Source organism: Zosterops lateralis (assembly GCF_965231275.1).
Source record: "Zosterops lateralis genome assembly, chromosome: 6".
Lineage (NCBI taxonomy): Eukaryota > Metazoa > Chordata > Aves > Passeriformes > Zosteropidae > Zosterops > Zosterops lateralis.
In genome coordinates, this window is record NC_139761.1 from 16,096,117 (window position 1) to 16,119,087 (window position 22,971).

At 40.7% G+C, this 22,971-nt stretch overlaps 1 protein-coding gene across 2 annotated transcripts in view; it reads left to right on the forward strand.

Moving 5' to 3' along the window:
• The first annotated feature begins 2,251 nt into the window (after positions 1 to 2,251).
• FBLN5 (fibulin 5) overlaps positions 2,252 to 22,971 on the forward strand; it is a 51,560-nt gene continuing 30,840 nt past the window's right edge. Inside the window, exons 1-5 of one of the 2 annotated variants that reach the window (XM_083863492.1) lie at positions 2,252 to 2,343; positions 3,651 to 3,842; positions 5,951 to 6,005; positions 8,419 to 8,470; positions 9,625 to 9,867. In XM_083863492.1, the coding sequence (XP_083719618.1) occupies positions 3,751 to 3,842; positions 5,951 to 6,005; positions 8,419 to 8,470; positions 9,625 to 9,867 (442 nt within the window). In that variant the 5' untranslated portion in view covers positions 2,252 to 2,343; positions 3,651 to 3,750. Of the gene's footprint in view, positions 2,344 to 3,285; positions 3,843 to 5,950; positions 6,006 to 8,418; positions 8,471 to 9,624; positions 9,868 to 22,971 lie in introns of those variants that run through there. The other variant, XM_083863493.1, reaches the window with a different exon arrangement.

The window sequence follows — 22,971 nt, forward strand, 5'->3', positions numbered from 1 at the left end:
TGGCTAGGAAAGGAAAAATATATGTAAGTCTGTGCTTTTGGGCTTCTGGCCTGAGCCATCTGGAACAGGTTATTGCATCATTCATGTTATGAGATGGCAATTATAATTTAGACGGTGAACGAAGCTGACCTCAGCTGATAATCTAAGGTAGTCTTTGAAAAATTATAGGGAACCCTCCCCAAACACCAGGAGTTTGCAACTGAGATTCTTTCCTGGTAGATGGAAGAAATGAGCCCTACTCTTTCTCAGGCAGAATTAGGGTTTGAGACCATGTTTCCCTTGTGCTTAGTGCTATTCATGTGGCAGTAGGGTGAGATGTGTGTATGTCAAATTGCTGCCTGTTGGGTAACATCAACATGTGACAATATCAAAAGCTTGCTTACTTGACAGTCTCTAAGAACACTTAGATCAATCTCCACAGTCAGGCAAAACTCAACTTGAGAATTTCATGGAGTTAGATGCTATCAAAACACAGTTGTTTCTGCAAATGCCCAGCAGTTTTGCTCTGAGTGGTCATTTTTGCTGATAAAATAATTTGGTTCCATAAGATTTGGTAGGAGCAAAATGAATGTTTCTAGCATCTAAAACTTGGACATGAAGGGTCTGAAGGGTCTAAAGTGTCAGTTATTGGAAAATTCTTTAAATGAATTTAGGTCTGTGTGGCTGGGTAGAAGATTCTATGGCTTGGCATGTAGAATGACTTCGGGCTCACAGACCTACCACCATAGAGACTAGTATGGTTTGACTCTTCTCACAGTTTGAAAATTTTCTTGAACATGTTCAGAGTGGGGTAATTTTAAAAAATTACAAGAACATCCAAGAAGGGTATTTGACAGATGTGGTTCTGGAGAAATGTAAGAACAAAATCAGAGTTAAACAATGAGATAAAATGTTGTGAAACTTAGAGGATGAGGACTTGTTTCTGCAAGGAAGATTTTTTTGTTCAGGGGTGCTGAGTGTAATTAACTTTTCTTAAGTTTCCTGACCTATTTTTAACTTTTCTTTTAGCAGTAAGAATCTGTCAGATTGTGTTCTCCAGTGCTGAGAACTCCTGTTCATCCAATGCTGTGTTTTATCTGCAGGAACATGGCTCAGTTCATATGTGCAGCTGTCTCATCTAAAGAGAGTAAAACTATACAGCACAGTTTGTGTCCCCCTTATTATATATTACAGAATTTTCAAAATCCATGTCTTAATTGGAGACATAGTTTCAACCCTAGCTATGCACAAAGCAAACTTTGAGAATATAGTTATTTAACAGAGCCCCATTTTATACTGGGGACAGTTCTGCACCTCCTCATGAAGACAAAGACAATGAAATAAAGTAATGGATTTTATAACATGGAGGGATATTTGAGACAATTGGAGTGAGAGCACCACTACACATGAAGTTTAGCCACCATCTTAAGCATAAATGCTGAAGGTGTCAGCGCAGAGTGTTGAAAGATGGATTGAATTGTCCATTTTTACAGGGTGAACAAAAGGGGGTTTATGGACCACGAAATCCTCCCTTTATGCAACCCTTCATACCAAACCGATTTGTGAAAAGGCTGCGGCTGTATATCATTGTTTTGTGACTGATGGTAGTTACAGAAAGGTACTGCAGAAATTCCACTTAGCCACAACATCAAATCTTTTTATTTTGGAAAAAAAACAGTCACCATGCTGTAAACTAGCCCAGGTTGTGGTTTGGTACATTTTTTATACTCTGGTTTTTATCCACTCCAGCTGTCAGATGGAGACAGGAAAAATCAAAACATTTGTACAGTATTTCTTCTTAAGGGAGCCCCTTAGGTGGTTAGATCTGGATTCACCTCCTGTCTCCAGGGCTGGAGCACCTCTGCCAGTTGGCTGATGGATCAGAACTCTGAGGCAATTATTTGGGAGTAGACTGGTGCTGCACTCATACAGTGATTCTGGCATGCGTGCAATGATTTTACCATGTGATTGTAGAAAAATTCAGTAGATTAGCAAGTGAAGTATCATCACATGAAGCAAGCTCCTCATCCACACTGCTGGATGCACAGAGCATTTGCTTTCCTGTAAATCTGTTTCTCACTGTTTTGGTAGATTTTCACACTTCTAACATACAGTAAGCACTGCTACTCTTAGATCTGTTAGATCTCCAGGTTATTGAGTGTATTGAGAAAACCTGGTGGTATGGAGCAGTGAGAATACTCACTGTTAAACATTTGCCACAGTGAAAATTTTCCTGGTCTTTGCTTTCTATCCCCTCTTGCCTGTTTTCTGACCCATGACAAAACTCCTTCACAACATGCTCAGCAGCTTCTTCAGAAGTCCCTTGTGCGAGGTTTTGTTAGGCTTTTGGGAACTTTAAATAAAGTAAGTAAATTTGGTTCTTGTTAATCTGCAAATATATAGACACTGTTTGAATGATTCCAGGTGAGTGTTTAATTTTCCATGCAGTGTGAGTGATAGAAGTGAGTCACTGAGAGACAAACTGTCAGAAATGGCCCAGAGCCTCTGGTGCTGTCATTTTTGAAAGGTAATTTGGACAATTGCAGCCAGTTAATGAGGTACAAAGCTCTTGAGCTTCCCATTGGCTCCAATGCAACTTGTAGGGGCTCAGCACCCCTAAAGTAGCTCAGTCTTTGTATCTCAAGCTGGATGTCCATGCTTAGAGGCTAATTTTAATATCTGTTATATCAACTGTACTTCTGTTTCTCAATCTGTTAAACAGAGATGTATGATAATAATTTCAGGTTCCTTAGAAATAAAGGGTTTTCTCAAATGGGACACTCAACAGAAATTCAAAGTAGTTGTTTAATGTCCATGTTTTTGATTAATTTCAGTGTTCATCTTTGGATCCACTATAACCTTTGCTGCATCTGATTGCTTACCTTTCACATCCCATAAATGTTCTGCTTGACCTACTAAAGCTTTGCCCGTGGCAAAGTTACAAAACACCTGAAAAAGTACTTTATTTCCTTCCTCTTCAGTCATAACTAGAGATCTGCAAGTTATGCTTTCCCTGAAGAAATATTTCATATCATAAACTGCTCCCTTAAGCATGGGGTCAGTTTAAAAAGGGCCAGTGTTTGCAGACAAGTCATTTGTTTTCCTTTGAATGTTTAATTTGTTTATTCCTGTTTTCAAATAATCCCCAAGCAATATAGTTCCTGTAGCTGTGATCATCATGAATTCGAGTTATTCACCTCCCAGAGGGTCAGACCTTTCATCAGTATGCCATTGGCACAGAGCAGCGAGTGTTGCATATTCATTGTCCAGGACACCAGCTAGAGGGCCTCCAAAAGAGCCTGTTTTTTTGTTCTCAGAACAAGGAAAACAATCCCTTCCCTTCTCCAGTCCCTTGATAAGGGTTTCTGTCCAATAACGGTGCTCTCTGCTCTGAGGCACATTTAACTGTGAAGTTTGCAGCGGGAGAGGCTTTCCTTCAAGCTGTTAGTGTTTTATCCTGGCAGGCTCCTCGAGGTTGTTGTGAGGAGTCTAGCCAGTTGGTGAGCTTTGTAATCTAAACCAGCTGTCCCAGGCTGAGGCCCCCATTTGCATTGTTTAACATACTTAGAAAATGAAGTGTTCATTTTTAACATTCCTCCTCCAATTGGTTTAATGCTGAATTACAGAAGAGAACTAAGCAAAACCAGGTGCTTTCTCTGTATTCTCTCCAGTGTCTGAGGAGGTACAGACGGCTCCCGATCTTCTCCATTACTTGCCATTTCATTCTTTGGACTATAAATGACAGAGGAACAGAAGTGCTAGCAGAGGGTAATGTTTGGAAAACTTTCTAGTTATTCATCAGCACAGACTCTGGTTTTTTTCCACCTTTCCCCAACGGTTTTGGACATGCAAGGATTAAGAAGGTAAGTGGTATGCATGAAACTTCTTTACTTACTGACGGGAAACCTACTTGGAAAATAGCTGTGGCAGGGACATGTTATGCCAATCCACTTGCAAAAGCCATTTGCAAAGAGACGGGATCTCAATGGTCAGAGGTGGGGAAAGATGATCTGCCTGTTATTAAAGCTGTGCTGTCTCTGACAAGTTCCTTCTTGATCTGTGCTTATACTCTGCGCATCTGTGGGAGTGCTGAACTGCAGCAGCAACGATCCCACTGGCTACAGTGATTGATTGAAGTAATTAGTTACTATTGCAGGAGTTAATTACTAGTTTAAAATATTTTGCCTGCTGGGCAAGCTACTGTGACCAGCTGCATATAGTGTTGATAGGTTGTGCTGCGTGTCTGTTAATAATTCTTGAGGGGATTTTAGATCTAAAGTAACGAGCAAATTGAGATCATGGGTGCAGACAGAACACGTACGAGGCAGTAAGGTCACCCCCCCCTTCCACCAAGAGGAAAGAATATATCATCTTGTAGCAAAGGAAACTAAAGACTGTCTAAAAATGTTTGAGTTTTGTCTGACTGTTTTATGGGGGATTTTGTTATCATGCACTCTCCTGCAGCGATGTGCAGCATAGCCCAGTTGCTGCGTATGTCAGTCTTCTGCTATAACCTGTTATATTCCCTCCTAGTGCTGTTTTTGCTATATGCAAAGTGAGTATCCAGTCTTTATAGAAGTGCACACTTTAAAATCTCTTCAAAAAAATTTGAGAAATCGATAAATTAAGTGCAAGCCTAAATGGATAAAATTGTAGTTTTAATGCTTTACATTGGACTTTAAGGAAAACTCTGTGCAGAATTTGCCTTTCCTTGTCACTCAAAAGTTGCCAACAAGTACAATCTGTCTCCACAGCACTATGAACAATCATTTTAGGGTTTATGTTTACTTTTCAGAGCTTGTCCCCTTCTCCTCATTTAAAACAAATTTGTTGTAATGTGTCGGTCATTGTGTGTGGTTTTGTCTCATGCATTTGTAGGTCTTGCTCAGCAGCTCAGTTTGCACTCTGGAAATCAGGGACAGCTCTAAAGAGAGAAAGTTGGCAGCTCGCATGGGTAGCGGAACTAAGGCTACCTAAAATATCCCCTGCTTCCTGTACTGGTTTTGTGGGAATGTATTGTATCCAATAGCCATTTTTAGAATTACAATCCAAGATAAGCAAGGTATGGGTCTAATGGTACTGGGAAATTTTATATAAATCAGCAGCAAAACACTGAAATCCACAGGACCTAGAAAAAAAAAAGTAGTTTCTGACTGTGCTTTCATGGTTTTCAATCTGTTAGTAAATATTTGGACGTGGGAGGTTACTTGACCATAATTTTTATGCTCCAGGTAAGGAGCTCCAAAAATAGGTCTTTTAGCCAGGGATCCTCTTCTTTCAGTTGCAGCAGAGAGAGACCCAGTAGGGACCACTAGATGTGAAGATGATATACCTGGGGAATGCTCCATTGAAGATAACAGTTTCTAGTAGCTGATGACCTGGCACAATATGTCTCCTTCAAGACTGAGTAAAGGGACAGAATCTGGCCCCAAGAAAATGGATTCATCTCAGATAGAGCCTCCTGGGGATGAAATGTGGTTTAGCGGTTGGAGCAACTGGCTTGGATTCAGGACCTCCTGCGTGACACGTCTGCAGCCCTGCCAATGCTTTGCACTGGGAGCTTAGGCAGGGCCTTGCTCTGGTTTACCCATCTGTAAAATGTGCACAGTGTGGAAGAGAAGCTTTCATTTTTGCAAAGAAAGGTGTCAGAGAAGGGCAAAACCTCTTTATTGAATTGCACATTTGTTCATTTAACAGCTGCTGCATGGTGTGTCGTAAGAATTAGATTAGTCCATCAGCATGTACAGCCTGGTTTCAGTCCCAGTTGCATAAAACCACAGTACCATCAGGGTCAGTGGTCTGAGTCCTGAATCTGGCCCACATTTATATTACTCCTTCTCCAGAGGCCAAATTCATGTTAGCAAAACTGTGGAACACACTGAAATGTCACTAGAAATTAATTTGTCCGTGTGTATTTAATTCTGTGTAACAAGCCTGGAGGTTTTCAGCCTATTTTCTATGCACATTACAGGATACTGACTGCTTTCACACTGGCTGTCTGCCTTTCAAGCCCTGGAAAAGCACAGGTGAGAGGTGTATATACTGGTTTGTACTGAAGTGCTATATGGCATGAATCTTAACTGGCTTGCAGGTGGATAGGAAGCTCTGTGGTCTAGGGTTTACATGAAAAGGAAGTTGTGTGGTCTAAGGGTTTAGAGGGGAGAACTTGGAGCCAGCAGGATTCTGGAGTTGAACATGGATTGAGCTTATTGACTCACCCTTGCCAGCTCAGCACAATATTGCTGTAGAAACCTGGACCTCACTGAAAATCTGATTCTGCCTCTAAACTGAACACTTCTGGAACAGGATATAGGAGAAACTATCCCATGAGACCAGAGACCACTCAGTTCTATTGTGAGAAGCATTCATATTTGGAAAATTCATTCATATAAATACACATTTTCTGTGTGTAGCAGGATCATGTCTTAAGACTGTTTAATTTTGTACTGTGATCCTGAATGACTGTATCCCAGTCTTCATTTTCACTTCTGCCCAAACCCATTTCTGTTCAAGAGGGTGGGTGGAAGTAAAGCAGTCCAGGTCTTGAAATAGCAGAATCATTAGTTCTTTGTGTGCTTGGGCTCCAAGTAACACTAAATCAGGAAAAACTGTTCCTAAAGGCATGTTGTTTGGATTTCTAGTTGATAGTCCAGATATATTCGGTGTCCAGACCTGTGTTTCTAAATACCTTTGCCAAAAGTCTCTGAAATGTGGTTGTTTCTCTTCTATTACATTGAAAATTTCCTGCACAGGGTATACTTATTGATATTTTTGTGAATATTGGTCTGTATGGGAAATGCTTTTCATGCTCCTGGAGAATTTTTGAGATGTCTTTAAGGGTTTATTTTTATAATTTAGAAAATATTGTTTACATTATAATTTTTATAAAAACATCTTGTAACATAAATTGCCTTTTGAAGTTGCTTTGAAAAGGCAACTTGAAGGTGAAATGACAGCAGTGAGTTCTTTCTGAAGATACTGAAACTGGTAATTTTGACAATATTGGAATCTTTTCTAAAATAATATTCTAGAAAGTTGTTGAAATCAGTTCTACAGTAGTTTCAGTGTTTCTGAATCATCATTAATTAACCAAAACAAAATAATATTGTTAAAACTATTTCAGCTTTTCCAGCTAACCTAGGTGTAATATATGTACACAAAAAGGAGAATGAAAGGTAGAGTACATTCATTCTTTAAAGCATGAAGGTGATTAAACAATCTCCCATTAGAATATCTTGGCTTTCCACAACATGATACCAAAACATCTTGGAATGCCAAAATAAATGAAGGCAGGATTCCTCCGTACTTGTCTGATGCTTCTAGCAGTGGTTTTGTGTATTCATATGTGCAAGTGGCAGGTGCAGTCCAAATAGTGCCATGTGTTTCACTTCATGTCCTGTCCCCAGTTCCTGCAATGACCCGCTTCCACTGAATCACCCCTCTAACCCTTTGTCTCTCATATACAAGTTACTACTTTTCCAGACATCAGTTAAATACTTTACTCTTCCACTAATTTCTTCCATAAAGTTCAAAAAGAAGTGTCTTTATCATTAAGAAACAACAAAAAAGGAAGAATCTTGAACACACTCCATCCTTCTGCCCTCTGGTTACTTCAGTGGTTCCTCTTTCTTTCATATCTCTTGCTTACATTCCTTAGTACAACCTATCACTGGAAGATCCTGTGCTTGTGTAGATTGCTTGGCCCCTTGCTAAATAGCTGGAGGCCCAGTCAAAAACTAGGAAGAGAAGGGGAACATTTTAATAGGCATTGAAACCATCATCACCAGGACTTTCACCTATTTAGAAATGCTGAGGTCACTGAGGAGGCACTGGAGACTCAAGGCTGCAGGTCTAATGACGTCCTGCACCAGAGAATAGGAAGGGACAAGCCTTCCAGTAACCTTGAATGCCTATAATGTGCTGTCTAAAGATTTATCCTCTAAAAATTACAAGGTTTGGTGGAAAGGAACAGCCTTTTTTTTTTTATTAAGCTTGCTGTATTTCTGCTGTGGCTCTGGATCAGTCAACGTCTAATGTGTTGTGAGCCAAATGGACTGTCTGGGGAGCTTTAGAGCCTGTGAGACATTTAGCAAGTAGCTTCAAGATGAGCCCCCCATTCTGGCAAAAACAAGACCCCAAACTAGAAGACTGTAATTCTGTGCTAACTGCTCATAACCCTTTGCACACTGGTGACCCCTGGGCAGAGGAACAGCCTGACACTGTCACCACCTGAGGGTGCCACTCCTGAGCTAAGGGGCTGGAACACATGCTAAGGCCTCAGGTTCATGCCTTGCTGACTGCCCTCTGGGAAAGGGACTTTATTTTCATGTACTGTATCATGTTGAACTATTGTACTAATCATAATAATCCAGATGGGCATTTGATTCTGCAAACCTCTCACTTCACAGTCACTGAGTGTCTTTTTTTCTCTCATTTTAGCAGCAATGCACTAATGGGTTTGACCTGGACCGTGCCTCTGGGCAATGCTTAGGTAGGACTTTATTTAAATCAATACTTTTAAATTTGGATTCATAAATCCTGAATTTATTGAGTTAACATTATGCTGCTCTTACTGTGTTTTAGTTGAAAAGTTCTTACTGTGTGACAAATATGTGTTTGTATACATGTATATACAAAAAAAAAAAGTGTATATATAAATATGTGTGTGTATGTGTGTGTCTTTACATAGCACTGATCTTTGACATTATTGAGATAGTAATAGACTGTCAGGGCTACTCAAACAACAATGATGCATTTTGCTAGGAGCTCAGTCTAGCTGCCAAAGGATGAGGGCTGTTCACCTTTCTCTTTCTCCTTCAAACTCAGGATTTATTGTCTTTGTTACCTGTCTTCACCTGCAGGCTCAGATAAAGTCTTCTATTCTCAGCACTAAACTCCAAGTAAACTGAGTTGAGGTAGTATAAGGAAATCTGCACTTTGCCCTGTAGCATCTTTTTGTCAATGGCATTCAGTCTCCAGGGCAGCATCTTCTACATGCAATAAAGTCACCAAACAGAAAAGGAAAAACCTGCAGGAGATTGTTTGCCCTGCCATAGCCTACTGCTTCTGTGGCCCAAGAACCAGGGGAATGCTCAATTTGGCTAAACCAGTTGTATCTTTCTAAATTTAATTCTGCAACGATCTCAATCAAAGCAAGAAAGAGGCCTGAACTGTGTCCCCAGATCTGAGCATCCCTAAATTTTTCTGTGGGAGGGAACTCGAGACTTCCAAAGCAGGATCCAAATTTCACATCTGGGCAGACCAAACCATCAATTTCTGAAACCCTGATCTCATGTTGGAGTTTTGACAGACCCTCTAGCAGGAACAGGCAGTAGCATGCTGCAGCCATGTGTAAATCATTGTTTAAACCAAACTTCTATGGAATACCAAAGCAGGCCTTATTCTCTACCTCTGTCCTCTAGTAGTGAAGTAAAATGAGTAGATCACAGGATATGTTGACTATAAGGGATGTTTCCTGTTTTAGTACAATCTAACTTCAAGGTGAGACTCCACAAGGAAGGATTAGCCATTTTAATGGAGAATATAATTTATTTTGCAATGTTTTTCAAAAAAACCTGGTAACTATTTTTTGCTAGGTCCCATTAAGGAGCAATCATTCTTTAAACCTTTGCAATTTCATTCCAGATATTGATGAATGTCGGACTATCCCCGAGGCCTGCAGAGGAGACATGGTGTGTGTCAACCAGAACGGTGGCTATTTATGTGTCCCCCGCACAAACCCGGTGTATCGATCACCGTACCTGAGTCCTTATTCCAATGTTTATCCACCGCCCCCAGCGCCCGGCCCTGTTCCCAACTACCCCACTGTTACAAGACCCCTCATCTGCCGCTTTGGCTTCCAGTTGGATGAAAACAATCAATGTGCTGGTAAGTGGTAGAAATCTTTCTTCTGTATTTTCATTTCTGTTAAAGCCTCTCTGACATTGCAGAAACAATTGTCCTGCAGTTGTCCTTCAGTTACAGCAGCAGTCAAGCCCAGTATTTTGAAATCCAATTTTTTTTTAAGGATACGGGCTGTATGTTTCATATCATCATTATTCAATGCAAACTAAGATATGATTCAATCCTATAACTTAAGCAGGGAAGCCACTTTCATGAAAGAAGTAATGTTTTAATGAGATAAACAACCATCTGATGGCAGGTGATCTGTCAGTGCATCAAAAGCATGCCTTTTATGCTTATGATTCTGTACATAAGAGAGAAGCTGGCCCTTCATTTGAAGTGTTAGGTGGGGCCTGGGAAAACTTCATCTCTTGGCTGTATGTGAGCTGGTCTTTGACAAGAAACCAGAGAAGCCATGAGCTTTCAACATAGAGGTTTGCCTCTCTTTAGACTCTCTTTAGGAGCAGCATTCACTTCAAAACTGCTGCAGAAAAACACAAAAGCTAAAACTGACTTCTCTTTTGGGCTTATTCTGCCCTATTGTCTAAAATTTCTGGCGGGACTTGTTAGCAGATGATGCACTTTCTTTGTTTCCCTACAAACAAAGGAGAGGAGACCACGAGAGCTTCACAGGAGCTTTGAAAGTCTAGAGTTAAATCCAACTGCCTTGGGATATATTTTCTGTGTTTGAATCATTGTCCTTTCCAAGGTGGGAAAAACATATTTTCTAACCCGCACTCACAAGTAATACTGACTGGAAAATTAAAAAGAAAAGGAAATAAAAATTATAAAACCTGGAGTTTTTAAAGGAGTTTTTAAATCCTGGGATAACTGAAGAGTTTGCAGTAAAAATAAGCATTTTTACTATCTGGTCCTTTGAAAATTGCCTCTAGACCTTTTTATCTTTGCAAATTGATCAACCTGGTTTTTTATCTACTGATCTGTAGACTTCCAGGAGTCTTTTGCTGATTTTGCTGTAGATGATTCAGGAAATGGGGTATATAGTAGAAAAGAAGTGCTGAAATGAAAATGGAAATGAAACCTCTGCATTATACTGTCTGGTCTGCTCCATGCAAACCAGAATAATCAAAACAGGTAGATTTAGGAAACTTTTACAGTGATCTTTCCAGCCTCCAAAGGGCACATATGTTCCTATCTATGCTGGCAGAAATGGGAGGACTAATACTTTTTTCAGTCAGGGCTGTTCACTTTTGTCATTTTAACTTTCAAATATTTGAGATTTAATTGTAAAGAAAGTTTGGTGATGAGAGACATTAATGCCATGCTTGAAGTCCTTGGAGGGGTGAGACACCAGGGAACCTTGACAGGGTCTTCAGGAGCAACCAAATTTTACCCAGGTCATTCAAGAAAATCTGAACCACAGGAATCGTGGCATCCATAAGCCAATTACAAGCATCACTTATGTTAATGGTATTTCAGTTGCTCTGTGCTAACCTTCTTGTCCATATTCAGCATGTTCTTAGGATACAAAGCACTTCAAGGGCTAATTTTGTAGTGGAATGGTTGAAAAGAGTGAACTAGAAGTAATTTTGCCCAGTAGCTGAGCCACTATGTAACTTACAGGTTTGTTATGTTGGTGTTCAGACACCGCCCTCTAGCACCTTCTTTCCAAATAAAATTAGTCAGAGGTATTTTCATTAGAGATAATGAGATTTTCTGCTATTTACTGCAGGGGAACCAGAGTTATTCTCATGCCAATGTGTCCGAGCAATCTGCAGATTTTAACAGAGTACACATTTTTGTCTGGTCAGATATGGGGTTACAGATCAGGGTCACATTTTCTATTGCTAGGACAACAGAATTTTTTACTTTTATTTTGAATTTCAGTCAAAACAGCTTATTAAATACAGGAGCATTTTCTGGAAGATTGGGAGATTTTCAGCCTCAGCTTTGAAGCACTGAGGTTGTTTGAGAGACTTCCAAAGTGAAACAGGCCAAAAAATTAATCTGAAAGTTGTGTGAGTTTTAACAAGCTTTTTTGTTTTGTTTTGTTTTTTGTTTTTTGTTTTTTGTTTTTTTTGTTTTTTTTTTCCCCTACCTCTCCACAAAATGGAGGGAGGCTGCTAGAAAGTTGCTCCCAGTCTGGCACCTGACCTGCCTGCCAAGACCCCACATTCCTTGGCTCTCAAGGGAATGTGCATCTCTGATTGTTCACATAGCATTCCCCCTCATGGGGCTGATATGTTTCAATGCAGCAGAAAAAAGAAATATAATCCATTCTTCTCTCTTTCAAGCTTTTTTACCTCATCCTTTCTGGCCTGGATGGTCATAGGCAGTGGTTAAGAGTCCACAATCCTTCCCTATCCTGGTCACCACTCAGTCGTGCCAAGATTCTTTCATCTCCAGATCTTGTCCTTTGTGAATCCAAACATTTCCTGGCTCAAGTGCCTCTCAAAAACACCTGTCAGTGATGGTTTTGCCCACTCCAGCATCCTCTGTGTGCTGCAGAAGTACCTGTAGCCATTTGTGGTAGCAGCCAGAGAAATGTTTTAATCATAATTACTTTTTAAGTCTTCTGTGGATTGGATTCCTAATACATGGCATTTTTTACCCCTGGAGCTGCTGAGTGGTTTATATTTTGTATGTGTAACTGGTCTGTGTTTTCAACAGCACAGAGTTTTTGTAAATCATTCCAAAGCAGGTTAGGAATGATTTATAACCACAATTAATGTTGGAATAAAAGACTACATACAGAAAAAAACCAAGAACATCTAGTGCAAGAGCACTGTTTGAACTGTTTGTCTTCTAACATTACTTCTCTATAAATACAGAATGAGTTAGTCATAATAATGACTTTTTGCTCAAGGAACTTGGTCTAGTAACTGTTGGCTCCAGTTTACTGGAGTGAGGGCCTGTGTTCTTGCATTATACATTCGTAAGCTGAGAGCTCTTTCCAGTTTCCTTTCACTCCACCTTGCTGTTTCCTGATTTACAATGATTTTCAAAACATGCCTCAAACACAGATCCTTCTGGGCATTGTGGAAAGAACTGTACTGGGTGGGCTCTTATTATTGCTTTCTCTCCAATTAATGCAAAATCACAATGTGAGGAGATGATGGGGTTGGAGAGGGTTGAATAGAGAGATCAAAGAAAGCAGATCTCAAAGACAGAGAGGTAAATGTTAGGAAAAGTACAAGCATAAGGCAAGATGATGATGACCTAGAGATAGAGAGAATGGAGTAGGGCAGAAGAGGTAATTAAAAAAAAAACCCACAACATAAAAAGCATAATTGTTATTTTTAAAGCAAAAGGTAAAAAGAAGAAGGAAATGGAAGGGTGCTGTCTCCCAGTGTAAGAGAGGATTGTTTTTCATGCCTCATTCATGCAGAATTCATTGCTTCAGCTTTCCTCATTTTTCAAAGATTGGCAGAACCTCCTACATTCCCCACCTATGGATCCCCAATCCTACATTTGTGGAGTGAAACTCCTTCCTTCAAAAGATTACCTTTGCACAGATGGGTTTTAGATCATTATCATTTATATTACAGGCATACCTAAACCCCACATCCAAGCCTGCAATTGTACTGCCCTGCCTTGTGCCCAACCTCATTAAGAGCAGCCTATGTCTAGATGAGTTTTCAAGCAAAATGAAGGAACCAGATGTGTCTGTGTGGGGAAAGGGGAGGGAAAAAGAGACAGAGAACTGAAAGGAGGTGCCCAGGTCTTGCATCAGGCTCATGGCTGTGCTGGGATAGAGCCCAGAGTTCCTTATCCAGTGGCTTAGCCACCAAGCCAGTCTGCCTTCTCCTAATGACTTTCCTAGTGACCTCTCTGGACATATAGAAACAGGAGAAAGAAAATTAGGGAAATTATGGAGATTATGCCTTAGAGGGGTTTGTATAAAGCAAAGGCAAATGGAGTCTGCCCCTGCCATTGCCTTTCTAGCCCTATTTGATTCAGATCTGTGTCTTTTCCTTTTCTTCTTGGTCTGTGAGACAATGCCTTTTGCTGCTCCAGTGGGCCAGTTCCTGAAGGCTATGCAAGATCCCTGTTAGGGAATGACTGCCTTCATGTCCAAATTAACTAGAAAAAGAAGGAAAGATTACATGAGAACAGATTATGCCAGAGGCTGAGCTCAGACTTCTGAAAGTAGAGGTAATTGTTGACAGCTCCTGATTAAGTTAAAGGCCATGATCTGTAGCTTTTACTTGTAGTATGGTTTTCCTGATGGGCTTTGTATGAGGAAATGTGAATTGAGACCTCATGCTGCCATAGCAACAGAAAAGTTTCCTCTTAAGCATCTCAAGAGTTTGTAGTTGATGACTAAGGCTTGGGTTGAAGCAGTTTGTGTTCACTTCCTGGCTTGCCATAAAGCATGCCATTCCTGGAGTCACCATCCCTGGAAGTGTTCAAGAGACACCTGGACATAGCACGCAGTACCATGAGTAGGTCTAGGGGACAACATAGTCAAAGGTTGGACTTGATGGTCTCAGAGATCTTTTCCAGCCCAAATGATTCTGTGATTCTGTGCTGGTTATTTTGGGGCTAAAGTGAAATAATATTCATTTTCAGGATTACACTAAGGATAATTTCACACGGGGATGATAGGTGCGGAGGTGACTTCCAGGCAAGTATTAGGTAAAGATACACAGACAGGAGGAAAAGGTCCAGTTTAATAATCCTACAGCAATGGAGCTCAAGCTGAGACACGTGGAACTCAGTTCCTTTCCCAGTTGCCCTGGTTCCAGCCAGGACAGTGTTCATTTTTTGCAGTAGCCAGGAGGAGGCATGGCCAGAACCCAGAGGTTATTCTGTACCCCTCCATGTCATTGGTCTGGGTGGGCAAAGGGACTGTGTCTTCCAGGAAGAAGAGGTTCCTTCCAGATGACAAAATTCTTCCAGGGCTGTTTATTGTCACAGGCTGCAGTGAGCATTTTTGCATGTGAATCACTCTTTTCTATATCCTTTGTCATTTTTATTGTTGCTGTTATTGTTCATTTCCTTATCTCATTGCTTTTTCCAGTAAATTGTTCTTATCTCAACCTGTGATGCCTTTTGTACCTCCAGAAGGAGTAGGGGAGGGGGAGCAGCTTGTGGGTTTTTTAGTGGAAGTACTAAATTGGAAAGTACCATTCCTAAGCCTCAACACCAGTGCACTAACCTGGCTGGAATTGTGGCCACTTTTGTCTGTTTCTGCATAGATCAGAGACGAGGGGAAGTCCAAGCCCTTTACCCCATATCTCCAAATTGCTTTAGGAATATCTGTGCTACAAAAGCTTTCAGCAGCTATTTGATCCTGGAGTTTTTCAATCATCTACTTATGCTGTATTTGTTTCGTGTTTTAGCACAACTCAAGATGGTTTCCCCTTGATTATTGAATGTAATGGGACCAGACAAGCCACGTAAAATAAACATGTGGAAAACACAAACTATATACATTAAGGTACAAGACCATATGTCAGGAGAGTAATGAAAGAAGGATCATTAACATCTTGGAGTACAGACATACTTAACATAATCCTGCCACATTGGATAAACTCACATTGTATAGCTCCAGACAAACATAACTATAAATCTTTTAGATCCAGCTTCTGAGCTTCTGATCTGATGGCCTGATCTATTCACAATCCCATCAGTCTTCATATAGGTAATCAGGAGATGAATATAAAGTAATCCTGGGTTAAAAGGTACATCTGAAAACACTCAGAGCTCCTTCTTCCCTCAGGAAACCATTGCACCCGCACAGAGGATGGGCTGGGACTGAGGAAAGGCAAGACTCATCCAGCCATTATTACAGTAGGGTCCATCAGTAGGGCCATTCCTACAGAAATTTGACCATCAGTAAAGGTATCCTGTCCCACTTACCATGGGGAATGAGGGTTGAAATGCTGTTTTTTACTGAAGTTAATCCATTTGTGGTAGAGAAGTCAGCTTGATAGAAAAAGCTGCTGTACATATCGATCTGTAGCAAGGTAAACTGAGCCTTCTGTGGCTTGGCTTGTTCCTGCTTTCATTCCTTCCTAAGTGCACTGTGGGAGGAGTACAGTCTGGTGGTTAAAGCACAGGCAAGTGCTTCATTTATTTGTGAAACTTCTACTACTAACAAAAAATTGAGTAGAACTGAACCAAGAAATATAACATGCAAGCCAATAATGCTGGCATGTTATTAAGCAAATGGGCACTCTGTGCACTGGAATAAAAAATAGCAGGCTCCTGAGTATCCAAAGCGTAACAGTAGGAGCAAGCCCATCATTCTGCATGTCAGTGCCTTTCAAGCACCACTCACTGACTGTATTTATGTGTGATTATGTGAAAAGTGAAAACAGAATAAATACAACTACAGTATAGCCATAACTGAATTTGAATGAAATACAGTCATACTGGGTAGGTAGTTGAACAACAGTTGGAGACAAATAGACTTAGACCCATGATTACAGTTCCTATTGACTTTGGTGAAGATCTTAAAGTAGAAGTTCTTGTAGTGAATTTATTAGGCTTAAGTTAAGCTGTTTTAACCATAAATATCTTATGGTCAGGGAGTCAGGTGCTGTATTTTTCTTCTGCTGAAAAATACTGATACCACAATAAGGATTTCCTACATTTTGTGACATTTCTTGACACTTTGATGTCAGAATAGACAGGTGGTCAGATCATCATCTTATGATTAAAAATTGTGACCACCAGTGTTTGAATTTGGTTTCAACTTCACCTTGAGCTAAACTGATTCTGTTTGTGGAAGTGTACATCTGCTGTTTGGGAGTGATTGAAAGTTTCCTAGTTTCTTTTTTACTGAGCTGTGAGCCAGGAGGGAAGTACAGTGGCATACTGAGGGAGACAGCTGAATGAGAATGGGTCATGTCACAAGATGTAATGGGTTTGTATGCAGAGAAGGGGCATAAGCACAGAAGGGACAGTGTCCATGTCTTGTTAAATGTGCAGGCTACAGTCCAGACACAGGAAGGTTAAAATCTTTCTAGCCTGTGACCTCTCTATTACATGTGTTTCAATTTTCCCCCTTTCTTGGAACTGTATGATACTTCAGCATACAAAGTGGCAAGAACCCAGGAATCTCATCTCCCTTGAGATTTGTAGACTGTAGAGGGAAAGGGTATGCAAGGAAAAGAAGTTCAACTGATACTCTGGTTTAATGGCCTCGGTTATGCTTGGTCTCTGAATTGGGGGTTATTGGACACTGGGCTCTGAGCCAAACAATACACAGACTTCAGCTGTCACCCAGAGTTAGTTGGCAGGAGGTTATATCTGACTCAGTTCAGAGGAGCAGTAATCTGGTGCCCAGCCTGCCATATCCTCTGGCATGTGCTGGCCAGGGCAGGTCTCGCACGCTGCCATTAATCTCTGAGTGATTCCTTAGACTCTCTGCTAACAGTGGTTTGATACATGGGCCTTTGTTGCCGCCTTGCCTTTATTATGTCTTACTTCCAGGGATTTCAGCAGTGCCAAATCAGTTAAAGCCGCTATGTACTGATTAGCTCTGTCTGCTCTGGAGTAGATTTCATGAGCTTTCCTTTATGGAATAGCTGTCATGCAAGACAGTCCTACCAACTTGACAATTCCAGGGCTTAGAAGAAAATCAAGTCACTTAACAGTGCTGGTAAACTGACAGGTGTCATGAGTACCCTTCCCCAGTCTGTCAGCTCTTTGGCTTCTTTTTCTCTCATTTTCCTATGAGTGACACTTTCTGTACCTTCTTGTGGCATAATGTGCAGAGTTCAGTTTGTGATAGTCTCTCCTCACCTGGAAGGCTGATTTATTTCAGTGGCTATCAGAGCACCAGCACTCTACTCAGGCCTATGTTAATTTTTGCATATATTTGCATCACCCACAATGCCTAGAGATGGCAGTGTTCTCAATGACTTAAAAGCCACTGTTTTTCTTGGCCTATCCCTTATATTTTTTGGGTCAGTCTTGTTTCTTTTCATTTGGTTCCAGCCTGAAATTGGCCATGGTTATATGTCACAATATAGATGTTAAGCCAAAATATATAGAAAATATGAATTCTCTTCTTTGCCAGTATAAATCAGCCAAATGGACCATATGTTTTGCCAAACTCTATAGGAAGTGATAATGTGCTGGCACTACTCCCTTGTCTTGTCCCTAAAACACCAGACCCATGACAGAGCTGCCACACAGAAACAGAAGGGCTGCCTGATGTTGTGTGGAGTTTAACATGCTCTGACCCCTTAATGTGCCAGTTCTCTGCCTTCCCATTTTACTATTTCAATGACATGAGAGAATTTTTCAAAGACATAAAGCTACTAGAAGATAAATGTGAGATACCACCTGCCCAGTTCAGGGCAGTCGTTTCAGCATTCTGCCTCTCAACTGGAATGTTCTGCCCGTTGGGGATGACAAGATGTCCTGAAATCCATCTTCAGTTTTAATACCAGCAAAACCTTCTCTTCTGTCAACTGTAACTCATGGTTGCAGGTGCTCTGTGGTATAAGACCGTACTGCAGTGTGAGGAGGAGGATGGTCCAGAGGATAGGCACTGGTATTGGTGTCAGGACAGAAATGCAGGCCCAGGTCCCCAAAGCTTGGTTTTGTTCTCTGCTCTCACTGACTTACATCATCTGTGGGAGTTTAGTGTATAAATGCCCATTGGTCTGGTCTGGAACCTTTGTCATGGGTTGACAGTACAACCTCAGGCCTCTTTGCTCAATATTGCTTTCAGAACTGATTACTTCTCTGAGGAATCTCAATATCCAAGCAATCATCTGGAAACCCTTGAGGGGTGTAGGTTTTCAGGCACAGACCTTTAGCATTTGCTGAAAGTTGGAGTGTGAATGGTGTCTTCTCATGGGCATCTGCAAGTTTGAACATACAAACTCATAAGTCTGTCTGGAAAATTTTCCTGTTTTTTCTATGTATTACCGCTACATCAGTAACATGTCACTACAGTGAGAATAAATCTGTTTGCATTCATGAAGCATTCAGATACTGAAAATAAAATAAGTGCTTCAGCTAAACAAGGAGAGTCTAGAAGGAGAGGGAGACAGTAAAAACTCAAGGGCATAAACTTGCAGGGTCTGAAAGAATCCACAATCTACTGCTTGCTCTGAGACTGTGTTGATTATTTTGGATTTTCTTTTGGTTTTTTTCCACAAAATAATTTTAATGTCTGCTTTTTTATAATATTTTTACCTTGCTTTTATTTTCTAATTTTTTCCTTTTTCTTTGTAAAGTAAAATTCTTCTTTTCCATTCAGCCCCCTAAGTAAATGAAGCATTAACTTGTGAGCCAGTAAATTGCTGATTGGATCAAAGGCATTAACTGGTTTTGTGGTACAACCAGCATATCTGTAGGGAATGGGAAGATCGTATAAACAGTAATAAACAGAAGTCTAGGAAAGCTACAATTGTGATCAGGAAATCAAGGAACTGGAACCCAGAATAGGTGAAAAGATAACCTAACACATGGTCATCTGGTGGAAGATGATCAATAGAAGACAGTGATATCAAGAACAGTGTAGCATTAGGCAGTTTTTGGCAGTGTTACTAAGACTTCTCATTCCAGAACAGAGAACAAATAGTATTTCAGTATGTTCTGCCGAGAATGGTTCCAACATACTGACGTTAGGTGTAAGTACTTTACTTCCAGATAAATGTACATTTAGGGAAATCTCAGTATAAAGCAGAAGCAAGTCAAGGGCATTATTGAGGCTGACTTTGATTAAAAGAGTAAGCGTATTGTAAAACTTAGGGTAAGATGACAGTAATTGGAACTGTAAATGACAGGGGAGCAGAAGTTTGTATGGTGGGTGGTACAAAAGAATGATTATTGCTGAATAGGGCATAATTTGCTGAAAGGAAGGAAAATTACTTTTAGACTGAGCATAGTAAAGCCCTTTATGGCACTGCAGTGTATCAGGTTATACAAGAACACACTAGGTATGTTGTAGTGGAGCAATAGTACAAAATGTAACAGTTGAATCATTTAAAAGCTGCCTGGAACAATTTATAACAAGAAAGAGTCTCACACAAGTTGGGGGTGTGATATATACTGTCAGGTGTGGCTTGCTTTACTTTTGAGTCCTTTGATATATTTCCAGCTTCCAGTGTGCACAGAGGCACAAAAGAAAACAGTATGCTTTATCTAACTCTGCAGAGAAAAGCTCATAGCATGGGTAAGAGCCTCCACCCATTAAATAACATTTATTGTCACTGTGGCTGAGCAATGCAAAGCTGCAATAGCTTAAACGGGTAGCCTGACATCCCCTTTCCAAAGGAGGAATCCTGGAGCAGTGCAGAGTCTGTTTGCCAGATTGCCACTCCTTAATCCTGGAGCAGGAACCGGGCCAGGGAGAGGAGATGTGATCCGAAAGCCATAGCATGCTGCTAATTTCCTGCTATTGCAAACCCTGTGGGGAATCCCAAACCCAGCACAGGCTGGAGCAGCCTTGGATCATGCTCCTGTTCTTCAGAGGTAGATTGCAGCAATATATGCAGCACTCTTTGCCAGCAAATCACTAAGCACTGCATCTGGAGCTTTATTTCAGAAGCAGATTGAAATTATTTTAATTAAAAGCAGGACTGACTTTGTGATGGAATAGCCCAGAACTGTGCATTGACAGCTATCAGTTCTTTTCACGCACTCATCCCAAAAGACTTTGGGATGCCAACTTTAGAAAGGAGGTGCTCTTCCCCACTAAATCAGTGCTGTTTGAAGATACAGTTCTGTAAAACCTGTATTATGTTTTACAGGTGGTACATTGCATTTTGGAACAAAATTTGTTCTCATTAACATTTTCAAGATGTTTAACTAGTCATAGATGAAAAGTGGTATAAGAGAATTTTACAGGGTTGCACATAACATTTCAAACACTGCCCATGAATTTAATTGAAATAAGTAAAAAGATTATCTCCATGTTCCTCAGGCAATAAGCCCAAATATAGATTTGAGTCCAGAGCACTATGTCATAGGTGTGTCCTACACAGACTAGAGAATACCTCTAAAAGTAAAGAGCTGGCAATTTGCAGTATATCCATTAGTGGCCCAGCAGGTCACATGCATTCTGGGGCTGGTAAGTGATGTACATCATCTAAAGATACAAAGTACTATCATATTCTACTCCACAAAAACTGTAAGCTGACATCTAGAAGCTTGGGACATTAGACTATTTCAGAAATACATGATCTATCCATGGTTCATTCCCCTTGACCTGGGGAGGGACATGAAATGCTAAACTAAGCACGGTCTGCAGTATCTGATTGGAGATGATTAGAAAGACTATGAATTGCAGAATGCTAATCATGCTAAGAATTTGCTAGGCCAGCTTCTGTCCTGGAGACTGTGCATTCCAAAATGGAACTGCTCTCTTACGTGACTCAGTATGACCTGAGACCTTGTGGCAATAAGGGGCTAATAAAAGAAAGTACTATGATAAAGAAAAAAAAAATGTAAATTAACTTTCCACTACAGCAGGCCTGCATGATGGAAAATTCACTGGGATGTGCCTTCTAGAGAGTAAAAAACAGGAGTTTGCTCCAGGAGTAATCACAGAGATTAAATGTTCCTGCTGGTTGGGAACATTGTCTCTTCTGTTTATTTATTTACTTTTCTTTTTTTTAATTACCTAAAGAGAACATGGAGTTTTTTTCAGGCCAGCCACTTGGAAATGAACCATTTGGCTTGGGAATGCTCAGCGTGAACATGTGTCTTTCTGAGCTTTCATGGATAATGTGAGAGCTGGTGGGACTGCCTGTGATGCTGGTCATGTGGCCAGTCCAGTCAGCTTGTAGCACTAGTCAGGAATTTCTGAGTTCTGGTATTAGGAAGGTAGGGTTACTTTGAAGATCTGGGGGGAAATGTGGGCAGGTCTGTATGTGTGAGTGGTGAAGTCTGGTTCTGTGTTTGTTCAGCATCCAATGAAATAGTTCACTGACCTCAATAATTGCTGCTAAATTAAGCAGAGAGTCACGTTTTAAGTATTTTCTCTTAATTACCTCCAGGGGAGAATTCAAAGTGCAGTCAATTTCTGTTGACTACACAGGCACACAGTTCTCCCAATCATTCTGATTTCCTGGTATAAAAAAGACCTGGGCACACTGAAGGATGTGCAGCAAAGGACCACTCTGGTGGTTAGGGCATGGCAGCACCTCATACAAGGAGAGGTTGAGAGAACTGGATTTTACCTGCCTTAAGAACATGAGGCTTATGAGGGAACTGTTCTGCTTGCTGCCTTCCACTGTCTAATGTGAGTGTGTAGAGAAGATGAAGCTAGATCCATCTCATAGGTGCATGTGGACAGGAATGGGCAGAAGTTGCAGCATGGGAAATTCTTATTAGCTATTAGGAGAAATGTTATCGCAGTGAAGGTGATCAAACACTGTAACAGAGGTTCAAAAACTTTGTAGCTAAAGGTTGTACCTTTGAGAAATTCAAACCTCAACTGGAAAAGGCCCTGAGCAGTCTGACTAAATTGTCCCTGCTTTGAGTAGAGGCTGAGACCAGATGACTTACAGAAGTCAACTTCAACATGCCTTGTGCCATGGCTCTGAAACTGCAGTGCCTGAAGTGCAGTAGCCTGTGTCTGACACAGGTTCTAGTCTTTAATATATTGAAGGCTCCCATAAAATGAAAGTGATATTCTCTTTGTCACATAGACTATGAGTTTTAGCACTGATTTTAAAGTGCTGTAAGATCTTTGGATGGAGTCGGGTGCTTTTACATTCGCTTTGGAGGCTCTGCAGACCTGACCAGTTAAGTGGGACTCAAAACTCACAGTACAACCCCAGGGTCCACAGTGAGAATAAGAAAACCTTTTTAAAAAGGGAGACCTTCAGATCTCTGCCCATGGCAGAAACTCCTGCCAACTGCTCCAGCAGCTGTTGTGATTGACTAAAGAGAGTGTTATGCTTGGCACTAAGGGCATCGGGGACCTTATCAGGGGAGAAAATTGTTTTTTATATTTCATCTGAGTTTCAAATCCATCCATGTGTCAGGATGCTTTATAAAAATCTCAAAAGCACCACAAAGCCAAGGTAATTCTTGTATAAATGTTAGGACCTTTTGGGCTCTTTTATAATCAAAGAATGGGTAGTGGAAGAAAGCCAGTGGAGAAGAAAAATCTCTGCAAATACTGGCTTCCAGACTCAGACAGCTGTGTCC